The sequence below is a fragment of the Mustela putorius genome, unplaced genomic scaffold (assembly GCF_011764305.1).
Source record: "Mustela putorius furo isolate JIRA1106 unplaced genomic scaffold, ASM1176430v1.1 tig00000174_pilon_pilon_pilon, whole genome shotgun sequence".
NCBI lineage: Eukaryota > Metazoa > Chordata > Mammalia > Carnivora > Mustelidae > Mustela > Mustela putorius.
This window is the reverse complement of record NW_025421304.1, coordinates 2,142,873-2,166,066: the sequence shown is the minus strand read 5'-3', so window position 1 is coordinate 2,166,066 and position 23,194 is coordinate 2,142,873. Positions and strand designations below refer to the sequence as shown.

Below are 23,194 nucleotides of genomic sequence, written 5' to 3'. Positions count from 1 at the left end.
GGGGCTGGTTTCCATCCGCCTTTCTCAATGTCTTTCAGTCAGTCTCTCTCCACCCCAGCATCCGCACCCCAGCTTGTAATATCCAGCACCTCTCACCGCGTAAACACAATCCCTGTCTGTCCTGGGCGCCTCCCACCTCCCTGTTATTCCATCTCCCTTTAATGAGAGTGATAATGGTGGTAGTGGTAATCATCATTGTAATTTTCACCACGGCTCCAGTCTATCCATGGCTCTGGGTGCCCAGTGCCGGACTAAGCACTTTAAGGCTCTCACAGCCCTGGGAGATAGTCTTAGAATTACCCCATTTAGAGACAGAGAATTTGGGGCTCAGAGGGGAATGGTGGTGTGTGGTAGAGCCAAAGCCAAGCCCAGGCCTGCCCCACTCCTAAACTCTGCTCCCAGCACATTCTGTCATCCTCCGTCTCAGACCTCCCGCTGCTTGTCAAAACCTTCATTCTTCTCTGGATGGAATTGGTGGCAGTTTTGCCCTGGGGCCTAATGGAAGGCAGGGGGCAGGAGTAAATCTGAGGCCTCCGGATTGCTGATGGACACCTAAGCCCCTGAGCCAGCTGCTTCCACGTCCGAGGACAGGACCACGGGGCTGGGGGTAGAACACTCCCTGCCTCAGAGACTCCTTCCCACACTTCCCTCATGGGCCACCGCCTTCACCGTGGTGTATATCTGCCTCCTGACCATCTCTGTTATTAATATTTTTCTTTAAGCCAGCTTACTTTCTTAAGTATATTTTACGTTGCTACTGTAAAAAGAAAGCCAGGATCACTTGTCCACAAATAGAAAGTAACATAAAACATAGTGAGAAGTACACAGCGGTGTTACATGAGAGCTGGCCGTGGCTCCTGTGTTAAAAAAGGAGACTGGCAAGTCTGAGGGAGGTAGTCAAGGCACGGGAGCACAGAACTTGAGTCTTCCTCTCTAACATAAACAGAAAGCTTGAGGGAAAATTGAGAAAAGGGCAGGGCTCTCACTGAGTAATTCAGGCTTACTCAAAGCCATGTTCCTGAACCAGCTGGATTCTCCCCTGTGCTCCCATGTTCTGCCTTCTGGGGGAAACTGCCCTCAGGCATCTCTGGACCCGAGAGGTCAACTCACAAGGTCTGCAGGCATATTTATGAAATGCCTGTTGTGAACCAAATAGAAGGCTAAGTGCTTCCATATGCATGATCTCATTCAATCCTTTCAACAGCCTCGGGGCAGGGGAAGTAGACATTCCCATTTTGCAGGTGAGGTAACTGAGGCCCAGGGCTGGTCAATACACATATATCAGAGGTATTTTGAAAATATGGTGGTAAAATGGTGGTGTCCAAATATGACCCAGGTCTGTCTGACTCCAACCAGCTTTTCCTACCTCATCCCCATGACTCCTTTGTGCCTGTACCGAATGGCATCCACAAATCTGACCTACACGACCTCACATCCAAGACCCTCTGATTTCAGCTTTCCTAAGTCACTAATTCATTCATTCTGCTAAGTATTTATTGAGTACCTTCTGTGTGTCAGACCTGTTCTAGGCACAGAGGATACAGCGTGGGAGATCATCTAAATCTCTCCCCTTAGGGAGCTCACATTCATTGTGAGGATGTTGGACAATTAACATAGCAGGTGGTGAGCACTAATGAAAAATACAGTGAGTATTTTAAATCGGGCAATCAGGAAAGGCTTTTTGAGATGTGACTTGTGAATTGACACCCAAAGGAAGTGAGAGAGTGAGCCATAAGGATGTCTGGGGATAGAGTATCCCAAGCAGAGGGACGGCAGTGCAAAGGCCCTGGAGCAGGGACCTACTTACTCTACTTGAGGACCACTGACAGGAGCAGGGGGAAAAATGGGAAGTGTTGAAGTCAAAGAGAAATGGACCCAGACAGGAGGACTTGGGGCCATTGTGAGGACTCAGACCCTTACTCTGAATGAGGTAGAAAGAGTGGTGGGTTTTGATGGAGGAGGGCTGTTGTCTGACTCAATGTTAACAGGGTCCCTCTGAGGAACAGACTGGGGGGCAAGGGGCAGGAGGTGGGTACAGAGACCAGGGAGGAGGGTTCAGTGGGGGGAGGAGAGAGGCTGGACTCAAGCAGAGAAAGGAGATGAGGCTTTGGGTCTGGGTGCTGTCTCTGCTCCCCTCCATGGTGTCCTGAGCTTCCAGCTGGCATCTGCTGATCCACCTGTGCGCATTACCTGTCCTGGAGCCCAGCTTCAGATCCTGATACCCCCCGTTACTAGCTGTGATCTTAACCTGTGCAGCAGTTTCCTTGACTGTCAGAGGCAGGAATGCGAGGGTGAAGGGAGGGAGTCCTGGTGGGGTGCCCAGAATGGTGTCTGGCACACTCGCATGCACGCACTCTGTATTCTTGCTAGTGGTGGGCATGTTGGGATTGTTGGAGTGGTTTTTTGGCAGTTTAACTGTGAGACACATACACAGGCATGCACGTACCTCCTGAAGGCAGAAACTTAATTTTAAAGAGGACTTATTTTGAAGTAGCTCCTTCTCACTCCCCCAAGGGTCCCCGGGAGGCAGGCCCCCTCAGCAGCAGAGACCAGCAGCAGGGAAATGCTCGTGACTAGGAGGAGCCAGGGCCATCACCACTCACTAGCTGGGCGTCCTCAGTCTGGGAGGGGGACCATCATGGTGCCTGCCTCACCGGGAGCTCGGGCGGGTAGAATGAATCATGTCTGAAAGTGCTCGGCACAGACGTAGTCAGCCCCAATAAAAGAGGGCTGTGAGGGTCCCGCCCCAACTCCCCTCCCTGTTCTTCCACTTCTGCACAAACTGGCCCCTCCTCTCCTCACCCCTAGCCTGCCTCTGCCTATCTGTCTCAGATGCCTGCTTCCTGCTCCCACTTACTCCATGCCAATGGGAAAACCAAGTCCGCACAAGGCAGCAGACTCCCCCCGTTAGCTGCCGGCCATCTGTGCCTGGCCTCAACCTCTCCTCTTGAACATGTTATTCTAGGGTGTAAATAGATGTTAAATGAGTAAATACCTAATTACACATCATCATAAGTGCCGTGAAGGAAAAGATCAGTGTGCCAGGCCAGAGAGTAGCAAAGGCAGCCCTCTGTTCAGGTGGTGTGGTCAAGGTTAAGATCACAGCTAGTAAAGGGAGAAGTCAGGATTTGAAGCTCAGCTCCAGGACAGGTACTACCAACACCTGCAGGGTCAGGAGGCGACAGCGCAGGGCCCAAGAGGGACATGGGGGAATATTCCTGGCAGAGGGAGGGACACACCAGACCTCAAGGCAGAAGTGATCCATGCCTCTTTCCACACTTGAAAACGGGCAAATAAACAGGTGATTGCCATTTACTTTAAAACACATTAAAAATATATTGATGCATGGTTTGATGTATAGATATGTGACAGACGGATGTGTGATAAAGCAAGGAGAGTAAAATGTTAATGGAAGACTGTGAGTGGTGGCTACATAGGTATTCACTATGAAACTCATCTTTATGATGCATTTGCAACATTTTCAAATTAAAATATCGTAAGGGAAGGAAAGGACCGCAGGTCATAAAATGATGATAGTCTACAAATCAGGAAAAAGGCAGTGACCATGAAGTGGCAGGGATGTCACCTTTATTGTACACACACAGCACACACCCCCCCCCAGACCGTTCCTGGTGGCATCTGGTTCTTACTGATGCATTGCTTCGTATTTGTTTTCATATTCTGTTTATGTGCCTTGTATCCACAGGAAGCCTGTAAATTCCCCAAGGGCAATTTTTGGTCTTTTATTTTTGACCCCACAATTGATGGGATTTTGGTGCTGGAAGTCGTGTTTGTTGTCCCTTCTCTGCAGACACAACCCCCCCCCCCAATATATAGAAGGAAATTGTGGCCCCCAGAAGGGAAGGGAGCTGCCCACAGGTACATGGTCCTACTAGGAAGGCACGTCTCCCCACACCCAGGCCAGTACATGGCAAACCTTCTAGAGACTTTTTAGGCAACTCTGAATGGTCAGTTTCTGGCAGTGGACAGCCAGGACCCTGACCCCTCTAAGCCTGTTTCCCCATCCATACAATGGGGATCACAAGAGGACTTCTGCCTTTGGGTTATGGGAGGCTTAAATGGTTTTAGCTCTTCACACAGTCCTGGAAGCTAGCTAGTGCATAGTGAACAGTCTCAGCTATCACACATCTGAAAACTAGGACTTCTGTGTCCCCATTCTTGTCGTTGTAAAGAGGCCCACCCTCCTGTCACCAGGGTGCCTTCCCCCTGAGCCTTTGGTGCTTCTCCCGTGCAAGGACCTCCCACACGCATCCCTTTCCTCTCCTCTGCATGACTTCCCACTACTTGATACCAAACAGGAAAAGACTGTATTTTCAGAATGTTTTGTAGCTCTTAAGTCGCTTATCCTCCACTTCCTGACTATGTGACCTTGGTCATGTTTCTTAACCTGCGGGAACCTCCATGTGCTTCTCTATAAAAGGGGCGATACCTAACCAGGGGGTTGGGAGGATTCAGTGATGTCATGCATGGAAAGCACCCAGCAGGGAGCCCAGCATTGCACAATAAATACAAGTTACCATTGTTATTCCTTTCATGCCACACACCCCCCAACGAGGATGCTACCCCATTGGGCTCCACCTAGGTAGGTTCTGGCCATTCTCTTCACTAGTGCTTTGCCCCGACTGCTGGCCTGAGGTGGCCTTCTCTGCACAGTGCTGAGCACGCATGGATTTTGACTGCTAGCGAAGCCTGACTTGTCCCCCTGAACGCCCTCTTACATCTGACCTGCCTGAAGTCTCCAGCTCAGCACCTCTGTGCATCAGCTCCCAGCTCCTTCTGCAAAATAGCAAGGAAAGAGTAGCCTCCCCCCACCCACCCCTCCTCGGGGAGCACAGGTGATCATGATGAGAGTATAATATGTCATATTTATTCACAAATCCCAGTACAGCCCACTTCCGGGACTTAGGAAATCTGCCCACCCACCCACCCCCCCGCCCCCAGCTCCTCCGGGTCATTTCAGCTAGTATGATAACAGGAATGGCTGTCTGCTGAGTGAGGCCAGTGTGTCAGTTTAGGGAATGATGTTGGCGACGCTCTGGAAGAGAGGAAAGAGGGAATGAATGCAGGAGACACAGCCCTGAGGGGACCCAGACCTCTGCCCTCACGTCCGCGAGAGAAATGAGGGGGACATTGACATGAGCTTCTCAGACCTAGAAATTGCTTATGTTCTGCGGAATGTCTTAGGAGAGTGTCAGGGGCCTGTGGAGGAGCCAAGAAGCCTTGTCTGTTTTGCCTCCGAGGGTCCCCTGGCATGCCCATTGCCCAGGAATAAACAAGGCTGTGCCTTTGGGTTCAGGGCACAGTCCACGGGGCTGTTCCACACCCTCATCCTCTGCCATATGCTACATGCAAAGAGATAAATGCAAAACTAGGACTTTGCTTTGGGCCCAGAGTAGGGACCAGGGTTCCCCAGGAGGCTTTCTACTGCGGGCTCCTGTGAGCCAGGAGAAGCCCAGAGCCTCAGGTTCCTACCCCAGCGCACTGCTGTAAGGCAGAAGAGGGCCTCGTAGTGGGTTGAGGTAGGGAGAGACTCGGGGCGGGGGGGTGGGGGGGGTGATGAGACATGATGAGCACACAGAGGGATGGGTTCAGCAGCGCCTCTCTCTCTCTGGCCCCTGGGGGTCTGTTCGCCAGCTTACATTTGCCTCAGCAGGAACGGAAAGCAGGCAGAAGAGGAAAGCAGGGTGTCAGGGACAAAGAACAGGGAAGGCCAGAGCTGGGAAACAGGTTGGAGGGTTTGAGTCTGTCCCCAACGAAGTTGTCCATGAACACGCAGCGGGAAGGGAGTGTGAGACCATCTCCAGAGACAGGAAGCAGAAAGTTAAAACCTCCTGGGCACTCACCTTCCACAGAGCTGGAAAGTTGATGAAGGGCTTGTTGACCGAGGCCTGGAATTCAAGAACAAGAGGGTCGGTCACCAGCATCCATCCCCGCAATCCTAGGAGGGCTCCCCTCCCCCCACCGAGTCCTGGCTGCGCTCCGGAGACTTACTCCAGATGTTGCTGTTGTGGTTGCGCCCCCTCCGTGCTGGCCGGTGGAAACGCCTGGATGAGCGCCCTGCGGACGAAGCCCAGACTGTCATTATAACCGGCGCCCCCCCCCCCTGGCCCTTGAGGGTCTCTTTCCCCTCTTAAATCCCTCGAAAGTTCCTCTTCCCAGGTGACCTGCCATCCTCTAGGGTGGCTGGGGCCGGGGTGGAGGCAGAGGCTAACCCTCTACCCCCTCATTATGCAGAAAGAAACCCAAAGCCCATGTCGCTGTGGGAATTCTGTGAGATGGACGGAAAATCCTGGAAGGAAGGATGTCTGCCCCTACTGACTAATCTTCCCCCAATTCCCTTTTATGTCAGTGAATGAAATGCCCTCAGTCGCTGAAAAGGGCCTGACTGGAAACTGGAAAGGGAACCCAGGGGACCCAAGCAAATCCTAGGACCACAGTTTAACCTCAGCCCCGACCTCAGCTCTACCCCTCCTGTACCCCCTCTGGCCTGGTCCCTAACATCCATCCGTTGATCCCTGTCCTCGTTTTACGCCCAGATACTCAGCCATGCCTCTGCTCCTGCTGTGGCCAGCTCTGAATCCCATAACAAACCTCCCCCTCCTGACCCCTTCCCAGTGAAGACTGTCCACTCCTCTACTGGGTACACTTTCTGTGGAGTCCCTGCCTCCGCACTCACCCATCCCTGGGTCCCTGCCTGCAGCCCATGTGGCTATCAGCTTCCAGGTCTGGGCTGGTCTTCAAGATGGTGTCCCAAAGACTCCTCATGGAGATTGGAGAGTGGGGACTGAGGCAGGCAGAGGTCAGCCTTTTCCTATTCCCCAAGCCCCCAGCCCGGTCTGCTGTGACCCTTGCTTCCCCCTGGCCTCCAGTATTTGTTCCCTTTAGAAAGATGTTTTCTCTACAGAAATCCTCCAGGAGACCTCCCCCGAAGGGGCAGTATAGAGTAAGAGAAAGAACCCTGACTTATGATTCGCCAGACCTGCGCACTAGCCACCTGACCTTGGCAAATCCCCTTAAAACCTCACTGAGCTTCTGTCTCCTTATCTGAGAATCAGGGAGTCAGCCTCCTCACCCTGACTACCTCAGAGGCTTGTTATGAAAATTAAACCAAACAGGGCTTATCTCCCAGAGCCATTCCTCATGCTTACTCTGATGCTCTGGATTTTCTCAACACTCACTCTGTTTGCACTGCGCAAGATCTTGACTCAGTAATCGTTTCCTGTTCCCCAAGAGAGGCTTCACGTTCCTCTCTTTACACCTCCTCAACTAGGAGGGCAGCGCCCTGAAGTGTGAAGGTTCTTGCTGTCTGATCTAGGGCTTTGCGGACGAGATGGTTTGATCCATCTGACCGGCTGAGCACCAGCTCCTTTGTGAGGAGATGGAGAGGAAAAAAGAGAATGTGGTCATAGAGCTCCCCAAGCTTCTTTCACGGAATGAAGCCTACATGGACAACCCAAATGTCCCAGGGGCTTAACCTCTCCCTCCCCCAGCCCCTTCTCCCCATTTCCCCACCTCTGTTCACCTACATTCAGCAGCTGGTTGGCCTCCTTGCCGGCTTGGTTGACCCCATTATGAACATTCTGCTGCAACCTTTCCACCTCCTTCCCGGCCTGGCCAGCAGCATGGTGGACACCTTGGCCAAGTTTCTCCGCTTCCTTTCCAGCCTGGCCAGCAGCGTGGTTGACCCCTTGGCCAAACTTCTCTGCCTCCTTCCCGGCCTGGTTGACCCCATCATGGACCCCTTGGACCACCTTGTCTGCCTCCTTTCCAGCCTGTTCAACGGCATGGTGAACTCCCTGGCCAATGTGCTCCACCTCCTTCCCAGCCTGGTTGACCCCAGGATGGATCCCCTGGACTATTTTGTCTCCCTCTGCCCCAGCCTGCCCTGCAGCATAATTAACATCATGGCCAAACTTCTCTGCCTCCTTCCCAGCCTGGTTAACTGCATGGTGGACTCCTTGGACTATTTTGTCTCCCTCCTTCCCAGCCTGCCCAGCAGCATGGTGGATCCCCTGGCCAAATTTCTCCACCTCTTTCCCAGCTTGGTTAACCCCATGATGGACCCCTTGGATTATTTTTTCTCCCTCTTTCCCAACCTGCCCACCAGCATGGTGGATCCCCTGACCAAACTTCTCTGCCTCCTTCCCAGCCTGGCTAACCCCATGATGGATCCCCTGACCAAATTTCTCTGCCTCGTTCCCAGCCTGCCCAGCAGCATGGTGGGCCCCTTGGCCAAACCTCCCTGCCTCATTTCCCGCCTGGTTCACCCCATGATGGACCCCCTGACCAAACTTCTCTGCCTCCTTCCCAGCCTGATTCACCCCATGATGGATCCCATGGCCAAACTTCTCTGCCTCCTTCCCAGCCTGGCTCACCCCATGATGGACCCCCTGACCAAACTTCTCTGCCTCCTTCCCAGCCTGGTTCACCCCATGATGGACACCCTGACCAAACTTCTCTGCCTCCTTCCCAGCCTGGTTCACCCCATGATGGACCCCCTGACCAAACTTCTCTGCCTCCTTCCCAGCCTGGTTCACTCCATGATGGATCCCATGGCCAAACTTCTCTGCCTCCTTCCCAGCCTGGCTCACCCCATGATGGACCCCCTGACCAAACTTCTCTGCCTCCTTCCCAGCCTGGTTCACCCCATGATGGATCCCATGGCCAAACTTCTCTGCCTCATTCCCAGCCTGGTTCACTCCATGATGGATCCCATGGCCAAACTTCTCTGCCTCATTCCCAGCCTGGTTCACCCCATGATGGATCCCATGGCCAAACTTCTCTGCCTCGTTCCCAGCCTGGTTCACCCCGTGGTGGATCCCATGGCCAAACTTCTCTGCCTCGTTCCCAGCCTGGTTCACCCCATGATGGACCCCCTGACCAAACTTCTCTGCCCCATTCCCAGCCTGCCCAGCAGCATGGTGGACCCCTTGGCCAAACCTCCCTGCTTCACTTCCCGCCTGGTTCACCCCATGATGGACCCCCTGGATCACTTTGTCTGCCTCCTTCCCAACCTGTCCAGCAGCGTGGTTGACCCCATGGGCAAACTTCTCTGCCTCCTTTCCTGCTTGTCCGATGCCATTGTTGATCCCATGGGCTACCTTGTCCAAGCCGTTGTTGAGCCCCTGGACGCCTTTGTCCAGTTCCTTGCCGGCCTGGCTCCCCATGTGGCTAAGTCCATTAAAAACTTTCTCCACTTCCCTTCCAGCGTGAGTGATTCCATTATTGATGCCTTCCAGGGCCTTGCCCACCTCTCTCTCTGCATTGCTCAGCCCTCGGTTGATTCCTTCAATGACCTTCTCAATGGGGTCATCATTGGCTGCCCATCCAGGAAGGGCCCCCAATAGCAGTAGGAGGGAGCAGGAGCTGACCAAACTGGCAAGGTGCATGTTGTTGGCAGGGTGGGGAGGATGCAGAGAGGTGCAAGGGAAGCAAAGCTGCTATTTATACTCTAACTCCCTCCCATCTCCACCCCTCATGACTCAATTACCCCTGTGAGGCACTGACTTGGTCCCCAGTCAGGGAGGTATTTCCCAGGGAGCTTTGAGTTGAGCAACGAAGAGGAGGAGGAAGTGAAGGTGAGTCATGAATGGAGAACACTCACGTGGCATCTTTGCTCCTTGCCCAGCTCAGGCCCTCCACCCCAAAGCCCAGATGTCTGCTCTTCCAATCACCTCCTCTTTTCATTCCCCACCCACTATCCAGGCCTCCTCTCTCCCAACCCCACCTTCAATAACCCCCATCTCCAGGACCCAGGCCTGCTTCTCCACTCCTCTCAGGGGATCGAAGGATCCAGTTTCCCCATCAGCAAGAGTCTTGGAAGATGGGGGTGCTCAGCCAGGGGAGGGAGGGCATTCCTGGGGAGTTGAGGGCGTCATCAGACCTTGCTCTTTCTGTTCTCCTTGACTCCCCCCTATGCTTACCACATCCCAGCCCCACAGGTCTTCTTCTCCTTGGTTCTCAGACACACCAGGCTCATTCCTGCCTCATGGTCTTTGCACATGCTATGTGCATGGAAGATAGAACTCACATCTTTACATTGTGGGTTCTTTCTTATTCTGTTCTTGGTTCAAATGTCACCTCAGAAAAACCCTTCCCTGGCCATCCCTCAGTTATACTGGGTGATATCATCCTTTTGTTTTTACAAGCACTTACCACAATCCGAAATTATCTTTTATACCATGTGCCTCACCTATTGGATTGTAAACTTCCAGAGGACAGGGCTTTTGTGTTGGTCACTGCTATATCCCCAATTTTTAGAACATAGCCTGGGGTTCAGTAAATATTTATATATTGAACAAATGGATGGATTAAAAAAAAGGACTCCCAAAAGGTATGCGATGTAAGTGCACATAGTATGATTGCTAAGGGAAGCCCAGGGAAGACCAGTCAAGCCTCAGCCTGAGTCTCAGAGGGTGCTGGAGAGAAGGGTGCCTGGGCCCCCAGAGAAGTCTGGGGCCCCTTGGGGAGGTTTCTAGATTTTGGAGCTGGGACACATTCTCATAACAGAACCTTGGCCTCCCGCTTCCCAGCCCTTGGGCGAGGGCAGAGGACCAGTTGCCATGAGCTGGGACAGGACGCAGTGTCTCCTGAAAAGCCGGTTGAGGCAGCCACGGGGAGGGGCCTAAGACCTGCGGCAGCAGGAGACTGTCAGCCAGAACCTGGGCTGGAGGCCAGGGGCTCATCCTTCCCTCCTCCCCCTGGGACCTCCTCAGTCCCAACCTAAAGCTCCAAGCATTGACATGGTGGCACGGGTTGGAGGGGAACAGCTGGGAGTCTAGCCTGGGCATGAAGAGGGTCATCAGAAGGAAGGGCAGGTGGTAGCTGGGAGATCTGTGGCAGCATAGCAATCTGGGACTAGCTTAGAGGCTGGCCAAGCCCAGAAGGGCAAGAGCCAGTGGGTGGGTAAGTTGGGTGCAGGGGTGCAAGATATTTGGGTTTTGGTGCCAAGGGGAGAGATAGAGAGGGGGTGGAGGTGGGATTGCGGGCGGGCAGGCTGGTGGGAAGGAATGTGTAGGGTGTGAGCTGGTGGGGTGGCAGAGTTATGTGTGTGGGCGCCTGGGTGTGGTGAGAATCTGCACGTGGTTTCAGGCTTTGCTCAAATAAGGGTGACCAGGCCCACTCCCCTTGGAGGACCCACGCTTCCACCCTGGGTCCTGGACACCCAGGCCCAGAGACCCAGGAGCTTCTGCCATTTCTAGGCACTGCCTATAGAGGGTGACTAATCAGGCCGTCTCTCCAAGCTTGAGCTCATTAAATCTGTTTCCCAGTTTCACGCTCCAGGGACAAAGCCAGATCCCTGGGCAACCTCAGGCGTGGCTCTTCTGCCCTTGTCCAGTGCCTAAATGAGGGAGTTTCCCATGCCAGGAGATTGCAGGGTGGGGAAGGGTGGGCGGTGAGCCGCAGAATCCCAGTCCACCCTGAGATGGAGAGGTGGGGTTTCTCCTTTTGAAATGTATTCCCATCTTCTCTTTCCACCCCTCTCTCTGCCCATCCCACCATCTTCCATCAGCCCCAATCCCTGCTGGTCCCATTCCCATTTGCCACTAATTGATTCAGAACTTTGGCATCTGTCCCCGTAAGAGATTGGCCTGGAGTTGTCCCTTGTTTGCTGCCCTCGGCTGGTTTGGGGAATGTGAGCCTGCTGCTTTGCCAGAGCAAGTGGAGGAGATTTCCATGGCCCATCGTCACAGCCCTCCCGCAGAGCACTGCAGAGCGCTCCAGGGAAGAGTGCGGGCGGGTCTGTGTGGCCCTGGGGCCTGGGGGCCTCAGAGCGCGCGCCATGCCCAGAGCCTCACCTTGCAGAGCTGCCACCCGACTTCCCTACTCCGGTTGGGATCCGCACCAGTTCCCACTGGCTAGCAGACATTTGTTCCCAATGCTTTTTGGCAAATCCTGCCGATAAAGTCATCTGGATCTGGATCTGAATCAGCCTTGGGGAGAAGAGATCATAGCTCCAATTCTTCTGTTATTTGCCTGCTGAGATTTGCCATTTCTGTTTGAAGCAGGGTTGAGCCTTTATATTTTATAAGAGAAATTTTAATTGCATCTAGCTTCTCATATCTATTATTGTAAAGTTGTACGAAATTGACCCCTTTTCATCCTGTTTTTATTTGTGTGAACTTCCACACCCCGCCTCCACCCAACCTCCATCACGTGTGTTAAATTTGTCCCCTTTGTTTAATTAATACCTGCATTTTGGCCTTGGGTCATTGAAATTCCCCATCTGTACACTGGATTTATTTTCAGTTCCACCTCCCTGGACCATCCAAGGAGGAGAGCCTTGCCCTTACCCTGTCCCACTGCAGGTGCTTGGCGAACTGAGTTCCTGTGAAGACTCAGGGAAGGAAGAGGTTATGTCATTCTGCCCCTTCTTGCTTCCACACCTCTATCTGGGATGATGACTCCTTCCTGGCCCAAACCCCCACACCCCCTAAATCTTGGTCACAGCTGTGTCAGCCAGCCCTGCAGGTGAAGGCGCGTATCTGTGAATCACAGGTGTGCAAATGAGTGCCCACCCCCAGGGCGTTAGAGGAAAGAGCCACCTGTCCTCTTCTTTCCCAGAAGCTGCTTTGTGCCAGGCAGAGTTCTAGGTGGTGGCGGAAGGCCCCATGGTGAACAACAGGACACAGTGAACAAGTAAATCAGTAACTAGATCATGACAAAGCTACATGAAAAGCCCCGAGGAGAAGAACGGGGTGCAGTGAGGGGATCTGGCTTGGAGGTCACTTAAAGATTGAGAGTCAGAAGGAATGGGAGGCAGTGATATTTACATATGCATTCTGGCACCCGCAGGTGCCAACCCTTCTAACCAATGGGATACAAAAGCGAAGGTAGACCAGCAGTCTGCCCTCCGAGAGTGTACAGTCCATTGGGCAGAAAACTGGCAAGAAAACGTATAAACAGGATGATTTTGAGAGAGAGACATATGCTATGAGGAAAACAAAAAATATAGAGAGGGTAGCCGTGGAGTAGCTTTGCACACTGGAGCATCTCTCCCATCAAGCAAAGTCAGAGGAGGCTTCTGGAAGATGAGCGGGTTGAGAGGGTGAGGGCTATGGTGACTGAGGGAGGAGAGAACTTTACATGGGGATTTAGAAGGACCCCTCTTAAAGGGCTGCACCTGAGGGAAACCAGGAGCCGGGAGCAAGGACTGAGCAGGGCTTTCCAGGCAAGAGAAAACAGCTAGGGTAGATAAGTATCAAGAGGAGGGTAAAAGAGCAACACAGAGCCAGGGGGAAGGAAGGTAAGGGGGAGAGAAAAGGGCTTTGAAGCCCAGTGTAAAAAGCTGGATTCTATGCTGGACGCCGGGGGTGGCCTGGGGACCGTGGGGCTCGACATGCGCTCATCACGTGCTTCGCCTCCGCCTCTGTGAAGTCATTGGGCACTGTGACGTCACAGCGAGAAGCTTCTGCCCCACTAGCCCGGGCGCCCCCGCACCGCAGTAACATCGCGGCGGTCCCCAGGCGCCTAGGTCATGAAACCTTAGACCATGTCGAAACGCGACATCGTCCTCACCAATGTCACCGTTGTCCAGCTGCTGCGACAGCCATGCCGGGGTGAGGGAGGCAACGGGGCGGCCTCAGGGAAGGGGAGACAGGGCAGTCGGGAGCCCCTGCGGCGCTCGTGTCCGCCTCGCTGTGTGCAGGAGGGAGCGGGCAGGAGGCCGGCTGCTGCGTCCCTTCCCTCCAGCTCTCCTGCCCCACCCTCCCTACTCCTGCCCTGCCGGTGGAGTGGTTTCTATAGCGATGGTGGCGGGCCAGGAAGAGGGTCCCCACCTGTCTTGGCGCCGCTAGCAAGCGGTGGAAGGGTGGAATCCGGGCCGGAGCCGCGCCTCCCTGCGGGCGTTTCTGGGGATGAACGCTCCGGTCGCCCAGCGCCAAAGGGTCGCTTGGGGGTTGGTGGGCTTTGTCCTCTTGGGCGCTAGCAACCTGCCGGGGCCGCGCCAAGCACTTTGCACGCGTGCGCGCACTGAAGCCTCGCAACCCCCCGGGGAGGCCAGTGTGTTTACTGTCGCCACTCACGGAGCGACCACAGAGGTAAGAGGGCGCAAGTCGCCTCCCCAGGGCTCTCAGCACCGGAATAGCAAAGTTGACACTCAGAGTCCCCTGCTCGCCCCCACTGGGCAGCCCTACCCATCCAGCCAGAGTTGCACACACGCTCCAGCCGGATGAACCCAGGTCGGTCCGCAGGGCAACACGCATTCCCTCGCTGCCTCCGCACTGGCGGGCCGGGCCGGGGTGGGCGGGACGGACGTCAGGGTCAGGGCGGTGGGAGGGACCCCCCAAGAAGCAGCGCCCGCCGGGACAGGTTCTCTGCTGCAGGCTTCGAACCTCCTCCCTTGCTCAGCACTCGCTCTGTGACCTCGGGCCTCGGTTTCCCCTCCATAAAGTAGTTTATAGCGCACGCCTTACAGCGCTCAGTGAGCTGGTGCGCGCAAGGGCTCAGCACATTGCCTAGCCCGTGGCAGCGCCCAGGAAGTGCGAGCGTCATCCTAATTAGGAGAGCGCGCGCCCTTGTCCTTGTTTCACCTACCAGGTGACGCTTCATCACTGAAGCTCCTTCAGGCTCTTCCTTCCTAGTGCAGCAGCTTTCCTCCCACCCAAGCACCCCACCCCTGGAGAGGAGAGGAGGAGAGGAAGCCTGGGGGAAGATGGGAGAGGAGAACCACCCAAATTTTCTTTTGAAAGGTCGAGAGGAGTGGGCTCGGATTCCCACTCAATCCCATGGACAGATCTTCCCCTTTAGTGATTGTGGAAGCAGAACCCCTAGGAATGCAAACATCCTAGGGTCACCAAAACCACAGGGTCATTGCTGCAAATAAACACTCATAATACCTTTAGGAACTGGTATTGCCATAGGAAACCCACAGCGCAGGCTCAGACCACATGGTCTGCAGCAGCCCCTAGAGGTCAGGGGGCCCCACAGGCCAGCTGGCCCGTGGTTTCCAGCCCACCTTCTCCCAGTGCCTTTGACTCTGGTGCCAAGAACAAGGGCCACCTTCCTCTTCCAGTCCCACTCCAACCTCTTCTCACTTCCTTTCCTCACAAATACCCTTAGTAGCAATTTCCTCCCTCTGTTGACGCCAGCATCTACCGGGTGGTGAGATCTGAGTCCTCACAGTAGCCCCCAGGCAGAAGGTCAGATGTGGCCCCAGCAAACAGGCAAGAGAGGTCATTAACTTGCTCAAGACTACACAGCTGGCAGGTGGCTGGGCAGGGCATGAGAGTCAGGCCTGACTCCCAGCTGGAAACCTCTGCCGACCCGACTGCTGCCTCCACATCTGCCCACCTCTCCTCCTTCTCGGCAGCCAGGCTCACACACATCTGAGCACGGGGATTTTCAAACGCAGTATAGGAATGGGGGGGGGGGTGCATTTGCAGAGGTGGACGCTGCGTGTGTTTCCAGCCGTTTCACCTCTTATTTCCTACTCTTGAGGATAAGAATCATCTGGAGTGCTTTTAGAGCCAGGATTGCTGGACCTCTGAGTCAGATTTCCCTGGGAAGAGGTCTACCCTGGGGTTCTTATCATAACAACTTGTGCTCTGCTGAATTGGAGCAATTATCAGATGAGTTTGGGAAACAATCTTTGAAATACTCATGTAAGTGGACTCTTTCCTAGACACTCTGATAAGCATTACATCACCTCCCTTCATCATCAGAGTGACACTCAGAAATACCATCATCTTCCTTTTACAGAGGAGGAAACTGAGGCACAGACAATATCACCCCAAGTAATTGTTAAAAAGACATGTGCACTGAGTTAGACTCTCCGGGGAAGGGGCCCTGGCATTGGTATTTTAAAGCAAGCCCAGCCCCTGCTCATTGTTTGGATCAGGTATTTGGGGAAACAGCTAGATGGTTAGCTGCCAGGGGCCAGGAGCCAGCAATGGGTTCTGGTTGGTCAAAATGGTTCATTCTCTCCCACCGTGATGGCGCAGCTCATTCCCCCCATCCAACCCCCAACAGTGACCAGAGAACCACCCCCTCCAGAGCCCAAGGTTGAAGCCGAGCCAGAGCCCCAGCCTGAGGCCGAGCCAGAGCCCCAGCCTGAGCCAGAGCCTGAGCCAGTCAAGGAGGAACCCCCACCTCCTCAACCTAAGAAGCCTTCTGTGGTTCAGAAGCTGACAGTGGGCATCAATGGGTAAGTTGGCCCCCGCCCGAGCCATGCCTGAAGTCTTAGGGCCCAGTCTTTCCTCTGGTTGCTGCCTGGGACATTTCCCCATTTCTCACCGTCAGTGCCTTCCTTCTGCCCACCCTTAGGAAACACAGGGGAAAGGGCTCCACCCTCAGAGAGTTCACATTCCAGAGGAAAGACAGCAATGAAAGAAGGAACACGACAGTTCAGTGACGCATGTTGTGAACAGTGTGGAAGTCGGTTACATTGAGACTGGGGAGTGCAGCGACAGCCAGATCTGGGCTCAGTGCACTAAGAAGTCGGTGTGTGGAGCAAGCAAGGAAGGGGAAGGGAGGTGGGAAGCTGGCAGGGGCCTGGCAGCCACGGTAAGCAGTCCGGATCTGGTTTTACTGATTGAGAGCCATAGAGGTGTTCAGGCCAAGGGATACACCCTGACCTGAAGTTCTAGAGGCTCCATCCAGCTACAAGGTCAGGTATGCGAGGGAGCGATGGATGACTAGAGGAAGCAGGAAAAGCAGTTAAGAGCCTGGAGAGGACATCTGGGCAAGAGAGGACAGTGCCCACACTTTGCCTTCTTTCCCCAGACTGAGGAGTCCCACCCAGCCCCCTAGAGCGCACCTCCTCTATCATCCCTTTCTCTCCCATCCCCTCCTCTGCCTGCTGGTGGGTAGGATTCTGAGCACAACCCCACCAGCCTTGTCCCTGAACAGATTCGGACGCATCGGTCGCCTGGTGCTCCGCGCCTGCATGGAGAAGGATGTGAAGGTGGTGGCGGTGAATGATCCGTTCATTGACCCGGAATACATGGTGAGCAGCAGGCAAGGCGGAGACCCGGGAAAGGTGGGACACGGGCGGGGAGGAGAGCTTCCTGGAAGGCTCCCAGATGCCATGTGGAACCTTCACATGCTCGCACCTCCACCCTTGCCACCCAAGACTGGGAACCGTCCTGTCCCCCGCAGGTGTACATGTTTAAATATGACTCCACCCATGGTCAGTACAAGGGGAGTGTGGAGTACAGGAATGGAAAGCTGGTGGTAGACAAGCAGGAGATCAGCGTCTTCCAGTGGTAAGCACAGCTGGCTGGCGCCTACCCGTAGCATATTAATACCGGGGCTGTGGGGGGCCTGGAATAGGATTCCAACCTCTCAGTTGGGCTCCAAAACCTCCCAAAATGTGTGTGTGCATGCCTCTGGGTCCTGGGTCAGAGAGGGGTCTCAGAGAAGTCCCTGACCCCTAAAATGGTTAAAAAGCACTAATCTAGAAAGGTGTCCCACTCTACTCAAAATACTTTTTATTTAACACACATCTACATGTTTCCTCACAGGCGTGTCAGCTCAGTAAGTATAACACTCAACTTCTGATTCTCCTTCAACCCCCAAACCTAGTCACCTCCCTCCCCAGGAAATGGCACGGCCATCTAGCCAACCCTTTCCACTCGGTTCCTGCTCAGCAGCCACAGAGGTCTTTTACAAACGTCAAAGGACCCGGTAATTCCCGCACTCAAACCCTCCAATGGCTTCCCATCCCCCCATGAATAAAATCCCAGCTCCTACGGGAGGGCCCCAACACTATGCACTGCCCCACTGCCTTTTCTCATCATCCCAACTGCTCCAGCTGTCCACAGAACCATATGCTGTCTTTTTTTTTTTTTAAGATTTTATTTGTTTATTTGATAGACAGAGATTACAAGTAGTCAGAGACGCAGGCAGAGAGAGAGGAGGAAGCAGGTTCCCCGCTGAGCAGAGAGCACGATGCAGGGCTCCATCCCAGAACCCTGACACCATAACCTGAGCCAAAGGCAGAGCCTTTAACCCACTGAGCCACCCAGGTGCTCCCATACCCTGTCTTTCTACTGTGAATTAGCAGCCTCCGTGGGCCGCTCCAAGGCATGAGATTTTCCCTTTGCTCTGGCTTCGTGCACCGGCCCTGGGGTGCAGCCTCTCCCAGCCTCGGGGCTTATACCTGTGGGTAGGAGAGCTTGTGCTGAGGTGCTCGGCCTCTGGGTGTGGGAGTAGGAGGGTGGGTGGAGGTGGGGACTGGAGACTTGGTGCCGATGAGAAGCTGCCTGACCCAACTTTGAAATCTTAACACCAAACACAGTTCCAGCAGAGGAGTCGCTGTCCAGCCATCCGGTGTCCTTTCCTTACTCGGCCTGGCACTGCTGCCATGCAGGGCACTCTCCCTGTCTTCCTGGTCCCCACACAGCTGTCCCCTCAACAGCACCAGGTGCTGCCCTCTCTGGTGACTCCAGCAGCGTTTCCCATCTGCCCCACTCCACCCCTAGGCCGTGTTCTCTGGGCACTTGGCACAAGGCAGGTTGCTTGCATACTTTACTCCCACCTCACCCCTTCCTATTTGGGTGACTTTGGGCAAGAGATTGAACTTGCCCTAGCCTGTTTCATAGGGCATCTGATGGGCATGATGATCATAGCCCCCAGAGCGGGAGCGGGGAGCACAGTCGGAGGTAAAAGGTGTGTGGGGACACCAGGAAGGGCATCTCCCCGCAAAGCCACAGCTTCATCGTTGGAGGGCCCCCGCTTGCTTCACGTCTCCATCACAGACACAGGCCGTGACTCTGGGTAGACTCTGTACTTCCTTAAGAATGAATGAACACAATCTTCAAACCAGCCAGCCCTCTGGGCAGAAGGGCAGGGCCCAGGACAATCTAGACAAGGGGCCGGGGTCTTCTGGGGCTCCAGCTTCTCCCCTTCTCCCTGCCCTGGGGCTGGCTGGCTCTGAGAAATGCCAGGATTGGTACTTACTCCCCAGGTCACCAGGGTTCACGGGGTCAATACAGGTAAGAGCACTTAAAACATGAGCACGTGGCAGGTAATCAATAAACATGTAGAATGGTTAACAAAACCCACATTGATTGAACCCCGCCAGGCTCAGTGGTGTAGAGTGGTCTAGAGGACAAGACAGATGTTAACAAATCATCACAGAAGAAAACACCACCGTTGGGATAAGCCCTGTGAGGGGGAGAAACCAGTATATGGTTTCTTTATTCATCGCTTGTTAGCTAAAGCCAACTAGTAGATGTTTAATGTTTCAAATATAAACATTTGATATCAAATAGAAATGTGATCTTCTCAAACAGGAAACAAAATCTTTTCTTTTTTTTAATATTTGAGAGAGAGAAAGAGAGCAGGAGGTAGGGAGAAAGAAATCCAAGTAGACTCTAGGCTGAGAGGGAGCCCGACACAGGGTTCCATCCATGATCCCGAGATCTGAGATCCCAACCAAGAATTGACCACCCAGGGGGCCCTCCTTTCCCTTTCTAATGTAAACCACTAGCCACTGCTGGCCCCGGGGCTGCCTCAGGCTTCAGTCCTCCCCCCCAACCCCGGAGCTGCTCTCTGGGATGCAGTGTGTCTTCAGAGAGCTACCCAGCCTCTGGCAGCGGGAGCCATGTGGTAAGGAGGGGCCATGGGGAGGTTGCCAGGGCCCGGTATCAGAAGCAGCCAGCCGGCCTCACCTTCCTGGGGTGCATTCTGGGCAGCACAGGAGGAATGGGCCTGAGCTGGCTGGGAGCAGTCCGGATGGTTCCCCCTGAGGGGTCAAGAAAACTGGCCTGCAAGGTGGAGTCAGTGATGGAAGGGGAGCCCAGCAGGGTGGACCGCATCCGGACAGTGAGGATGTTGGGCTTGGGAAGAGATGGTTGCAGGCCAGGCAGGAAGGCGTCCGGCACAGCGAAGGCCTCTGGCACAGTGAAGGCCACAACTGCAAAGGCCAGGGCATGCAGAAAGAGACTGACTTGGGCGCCGCCACCCCTCCACAGCATGCAGCCCCGAGACATTCCCTGGAAGTCCGTCGGGAACCCCTTTGTGGTGGAGTCCACAGGCGTGTACCTGTCCTTAGAGGAAGCTTCAGTAAGTGGGGGACAGGTGCCTAGGGCTGGGCAGTGGGAGGGGGTGTGGAGGTGGTGCTCAAAGGGCCCCCCCTGACACCTGTGCTGCTCCTCTAGGACCACATCGAGGCAGGTGCCACACGTGTGGTCATCTCTGCGCCCTCACCCAATGCGCCCACATTTGTCATGGGGGTAAATGAGAAGGACTATGATCCTGGCTCCATGAAAGTTGTCAGGTAACAGGCAGCCAACATTCTCAAGAGCGTGGTCGGCACCCAGAGGACATGCCAGCCTCACCCTCCTCACCCCCACCCACAGTAGACCCCTGGGGCTGTCTTCACACCTCCCTTCCCAAAGCCTTAATGCCTGGCTGTTAGAACAGCAGGACTCCTGGAGAACATGCCTGGGGAGCTTCCCAAACCATACCTCTGGGCACCCCCATTGACCCCTCTCATCTCTATCCTGACTTTCACAAAACCAGGCCCCTGTGCATCAGCCAGGAGGGAGGGGAAGGTGCCGGGCTGGCTCTGTGACTCCCCTCACGGTGCTCTCTCACACCCGTGCCCTTTCAGCAATGCCTCCTGCACCACCAACTGCCTGGCCCCCCTTGCCAAGGTCATCCATGAGCAATTCGGGATCGTGGAAGGGCTGATGGTGAGTTGGGGAGAGGGCCTGAGGCAGGAGGGGTGGCAGAAAAACTCTTACCTCTTCTTCCCAGTATTGCTTAGTGTGTGGGGTGAACAGGGAGAGATAGTTTTGGTTGGAAGTGGTGAAGTCTCTTAAAACATCAGGCAACTTGGGACGCCTGGGTGGCTCAGTTGGTTAAGCAGCTGCCTTCAGCTCGGGTCATGATCCCAGCGTCCTGGGATCGAGTCCCACATCCGGCTCCTTGCTCGGCAGGGAGCCTGCTTCTCCCTCTGCCTCCCTCTGCCAGTGCTCACTCTCTCTCTCTCTCTCTCTGACAAATAAATAAATAAAATCTTTAAAAAAAAAAAAAAAAAAACTGGGTAACTTGCAGACAAGTCTGGACCCTGGCCTGCACATGGTCCCCTTGTGGTCTGTGGGGATGGTCCCACCAGCCTCCACACATGGGTCACCACCTCAGGCCTGAGAAAAAGAGGCAGGGGAGCTTAGGAGGAAGGGCTCACCTCAGCCTTCTTCTTCCCCAAGACCACAGTTCATTCCTACACTGCCACCCAGAAGACGGTGGACGGGCCATCAAAGAAGTCCTGGCGAGATGGGCGGGGTGCCCATCAGAACATCATCCCAGCCTCCACAGGGGCTGCCAAGGCTGTTGGAAAAGTCATCCCAGACCTCAAAGGGTATGAGGGCAGAAAGCTGCAACCAGGGTTGGGGATACACCCCAGGAGGACTGGACTGGCTCCCAATCCCTGAAGTGTCTGTTGAGGGGAAAGTAGAGACAATGTGGGATGGATGGAAAGATCCTGGGTTGACTCCCATCTCTAATGTGGGATTCTCCAGGAAGCTGACAGGAATGGCGTTCCGAGTGCCAACCCCAGATGTATCTGTAGTGGACCTGACTTGCCGCCTGGCCCAGCCTACCTCGTATGAGGCCATCAAAGACACCATAAAAGCAGCAGCCAAGGGGCCTATGGTGGGCATCCTCGCCTACACTGAGGATGAGGTAGGGGCTGAGGAGAGGGACCCTGGGAGGAGCCCTCTGGGGAGAAAAATGTGATTTTCCACTTGCCAAAGAGCTGTTACAATGTATCAAGACAGGGACTGTAGGGCTGGGAAGGTCTGCTCTTGCTGCCTCAGGGTCTTTGCACTTGCTGTTGCTTTGGACTAGGTAGCTTTTCTTCCAGGTGGCCACATAGTCTGCCCTCACCTTCCCTGTCCTCAGTAAGATAGTCTCTTTCTGGCCCTTTCCCTTACCTGAAATTTCATTTTATAGTCACTGTTGGCCCTGCTAGCAAGTGCACAAGAAAGCAGGGACTTTGGGACTCCATGGCTCTAGCCATCGTCCCAGGGCCGGCCACCCCAGCAGGTGCTCAATGTGAGCTTAGTGAACAAGACAGTGGCTCCTCTTTTTCAACACTTGTTCAGGGCAGGCCATGGCCAGGGGCCTTCCCTGTGAAGAAAGGATGTCACCGTGCATTTGCTGGCAGCCGTGCCCTCCCTGGACCTCCTACAGCTCCCCTCTCACACAGCCACCAGGATCTCTGGTTTTAAAGGTTTTTAAGGAAAGCAGATCACATCCTCCCACAGCTGACAACTTTCCTCTGGGGCCTTACACTACATCACTAGGGCCAAACCCTCAGGGCCTCTGTGCTGTAGCTCCTTCCACCTCAGCCACTGCGGAGGGCCTGAGGTGACTAGATCCTCCTAGATATCCAGACCCAGCCTCCCCGTGTGCCCTCAGAGAGGGCCTCTATCCTGGCCCCCTATAATGGTGAAGGCCTGCATCACTGCCAGAAGTGATGTGTACTGGTGCAGCATCAAGGGGTCTGTGGTCTTCGTCCTCTGGCTGCAGACAAAGCCTCTGCGTGCCTTCCTCTCGCCGTCCCCAGAACCTGGGCACAACAGGGCTCCACCAGATTTTGTAGGTGAAGGGATGGCCCATGTAACTAAGAGTCAGAGCCTGGGCTCCTGGAAGGCCTTGCTCCACGACCCACACTTATCTTTGAAATTCGGACGCCCAGGTCGTCTCCACGGACTTTGTGGGCAACACCCACTCGTCCATCTTCGACGCTAAGGCTGGCATCGCGCTCAACGACAACTTCGTGAAGCTAATTTCCTGGTGAGGGGAAAGGAATCCCCGGGCGTGGGGGGCGGACCAGGAGCGGTCGGGAGGGATGACCAACCCGCCGCCTCCCTCCCCAGGTACGACAACGAATACGGGTACAGCCACCGGGTGGTGGATCTCCTCCGCTATATGTTCAGCCGCAACAAGTGAAGCAGGATGGCCCCTCCTCCGCTTCCCCGGGTTCCGGGCCCTGGAACCCTTACCTCCCGTTCCCGCTCTCGCCTCCCTGGGGAAAGGAGGGCGCCCCGCTGTAGAAATAAAAACACAGAGTGTCACAGCCGCACCCCTGTCTCTGCGCCGGTCACTACGGGGTCACGGCACGCCCGGCACTTAACCGCGCTCTACCTGCGCCCGCCAGCCACCGCGCCCCACCTCCGAGCCTAGCTCCGCGCGGGCGCACTGGGGCTCCTCAGGCTCCGGG

General features: G+C 54.8%; 2 protein-coding genes across 5 annotated transcripts; one reads left to right on the top strand and one right to left on the bottom strand.

Moving 5' to 3' along the window:
* Nucleotides 1-4,866: 4,866 nt before the first annotated feature.
* On the bottom strand, nt 4,867-9,456 carry SBSN (suprabasin). 4 transcript variants are annotated; one of them, XM_004765079.3, is made up of 5 exons: nt 9,123-9,454; nt 7,548-7,793; nt 6,013-6,078; nt 5,865-5,909; nt 4,867-5,056 (listed from the first exon to the last, which is right to left on the bottom strand). In XM_004765079.3, exons 1-5 carry the CDS (start codon nt 9,408-9,410, stop codon nt 5,033-5,035), a joined length of 669 nt encoding a protein of 222 aa, XP_004765136.1. In that variant the 5' UTR covers nt 9,411-9,454; the 3' UTR covers nt 4,867-5,032. The 4 variants fall into 4 exon arrangements, with proteins under 4 accessions (XP_004765136.1, XP_044931878.1, XP_012918222.1 ...); XM_045075943.1 differs by having other exon boundaries at nt 7,548-9,456; XM_013062768.2 differs by lacking the exon at nt 7,548-7,793 and having other exon boundaries at nt 9,036-9,454.
* Nucleotides 9,457-13,416: 3,960 nt separating this feature from the next.
* GAPDHS (glyceraldehyde-3-phosphate dehydrogenase, spermatogenic) lies at nt 13,417-23,091 on the top strand. Its single transcript, XM_045075941.1, has 11 exons — nt 13,417-13,580; nt 15,991-16,165; nt 16,870-16,966; nt 17,119-17,225; nt 19,938-20,028; nt 20,124-20,242; nt 20,579-20,660; nt 21,177-21,328; nt 21,489-21,651; nt 22,670-22,767; nt 22,851-23,091. The coding sequence occupies exons 1-11, from the start codon at nt 13,514-13,516 to the stop codon at nt 22,921-22,923; spliced, it is 1,224 nt and encodes a 407-aa protein (XP_044931876.1). The 5' UTR covers nt 13,417-13,513; the 3' UTR covers nt 22,924-23,091.
* The last annotated feature ends 103 nt before the right edge of the window (nt 23,092-23,194 follow it).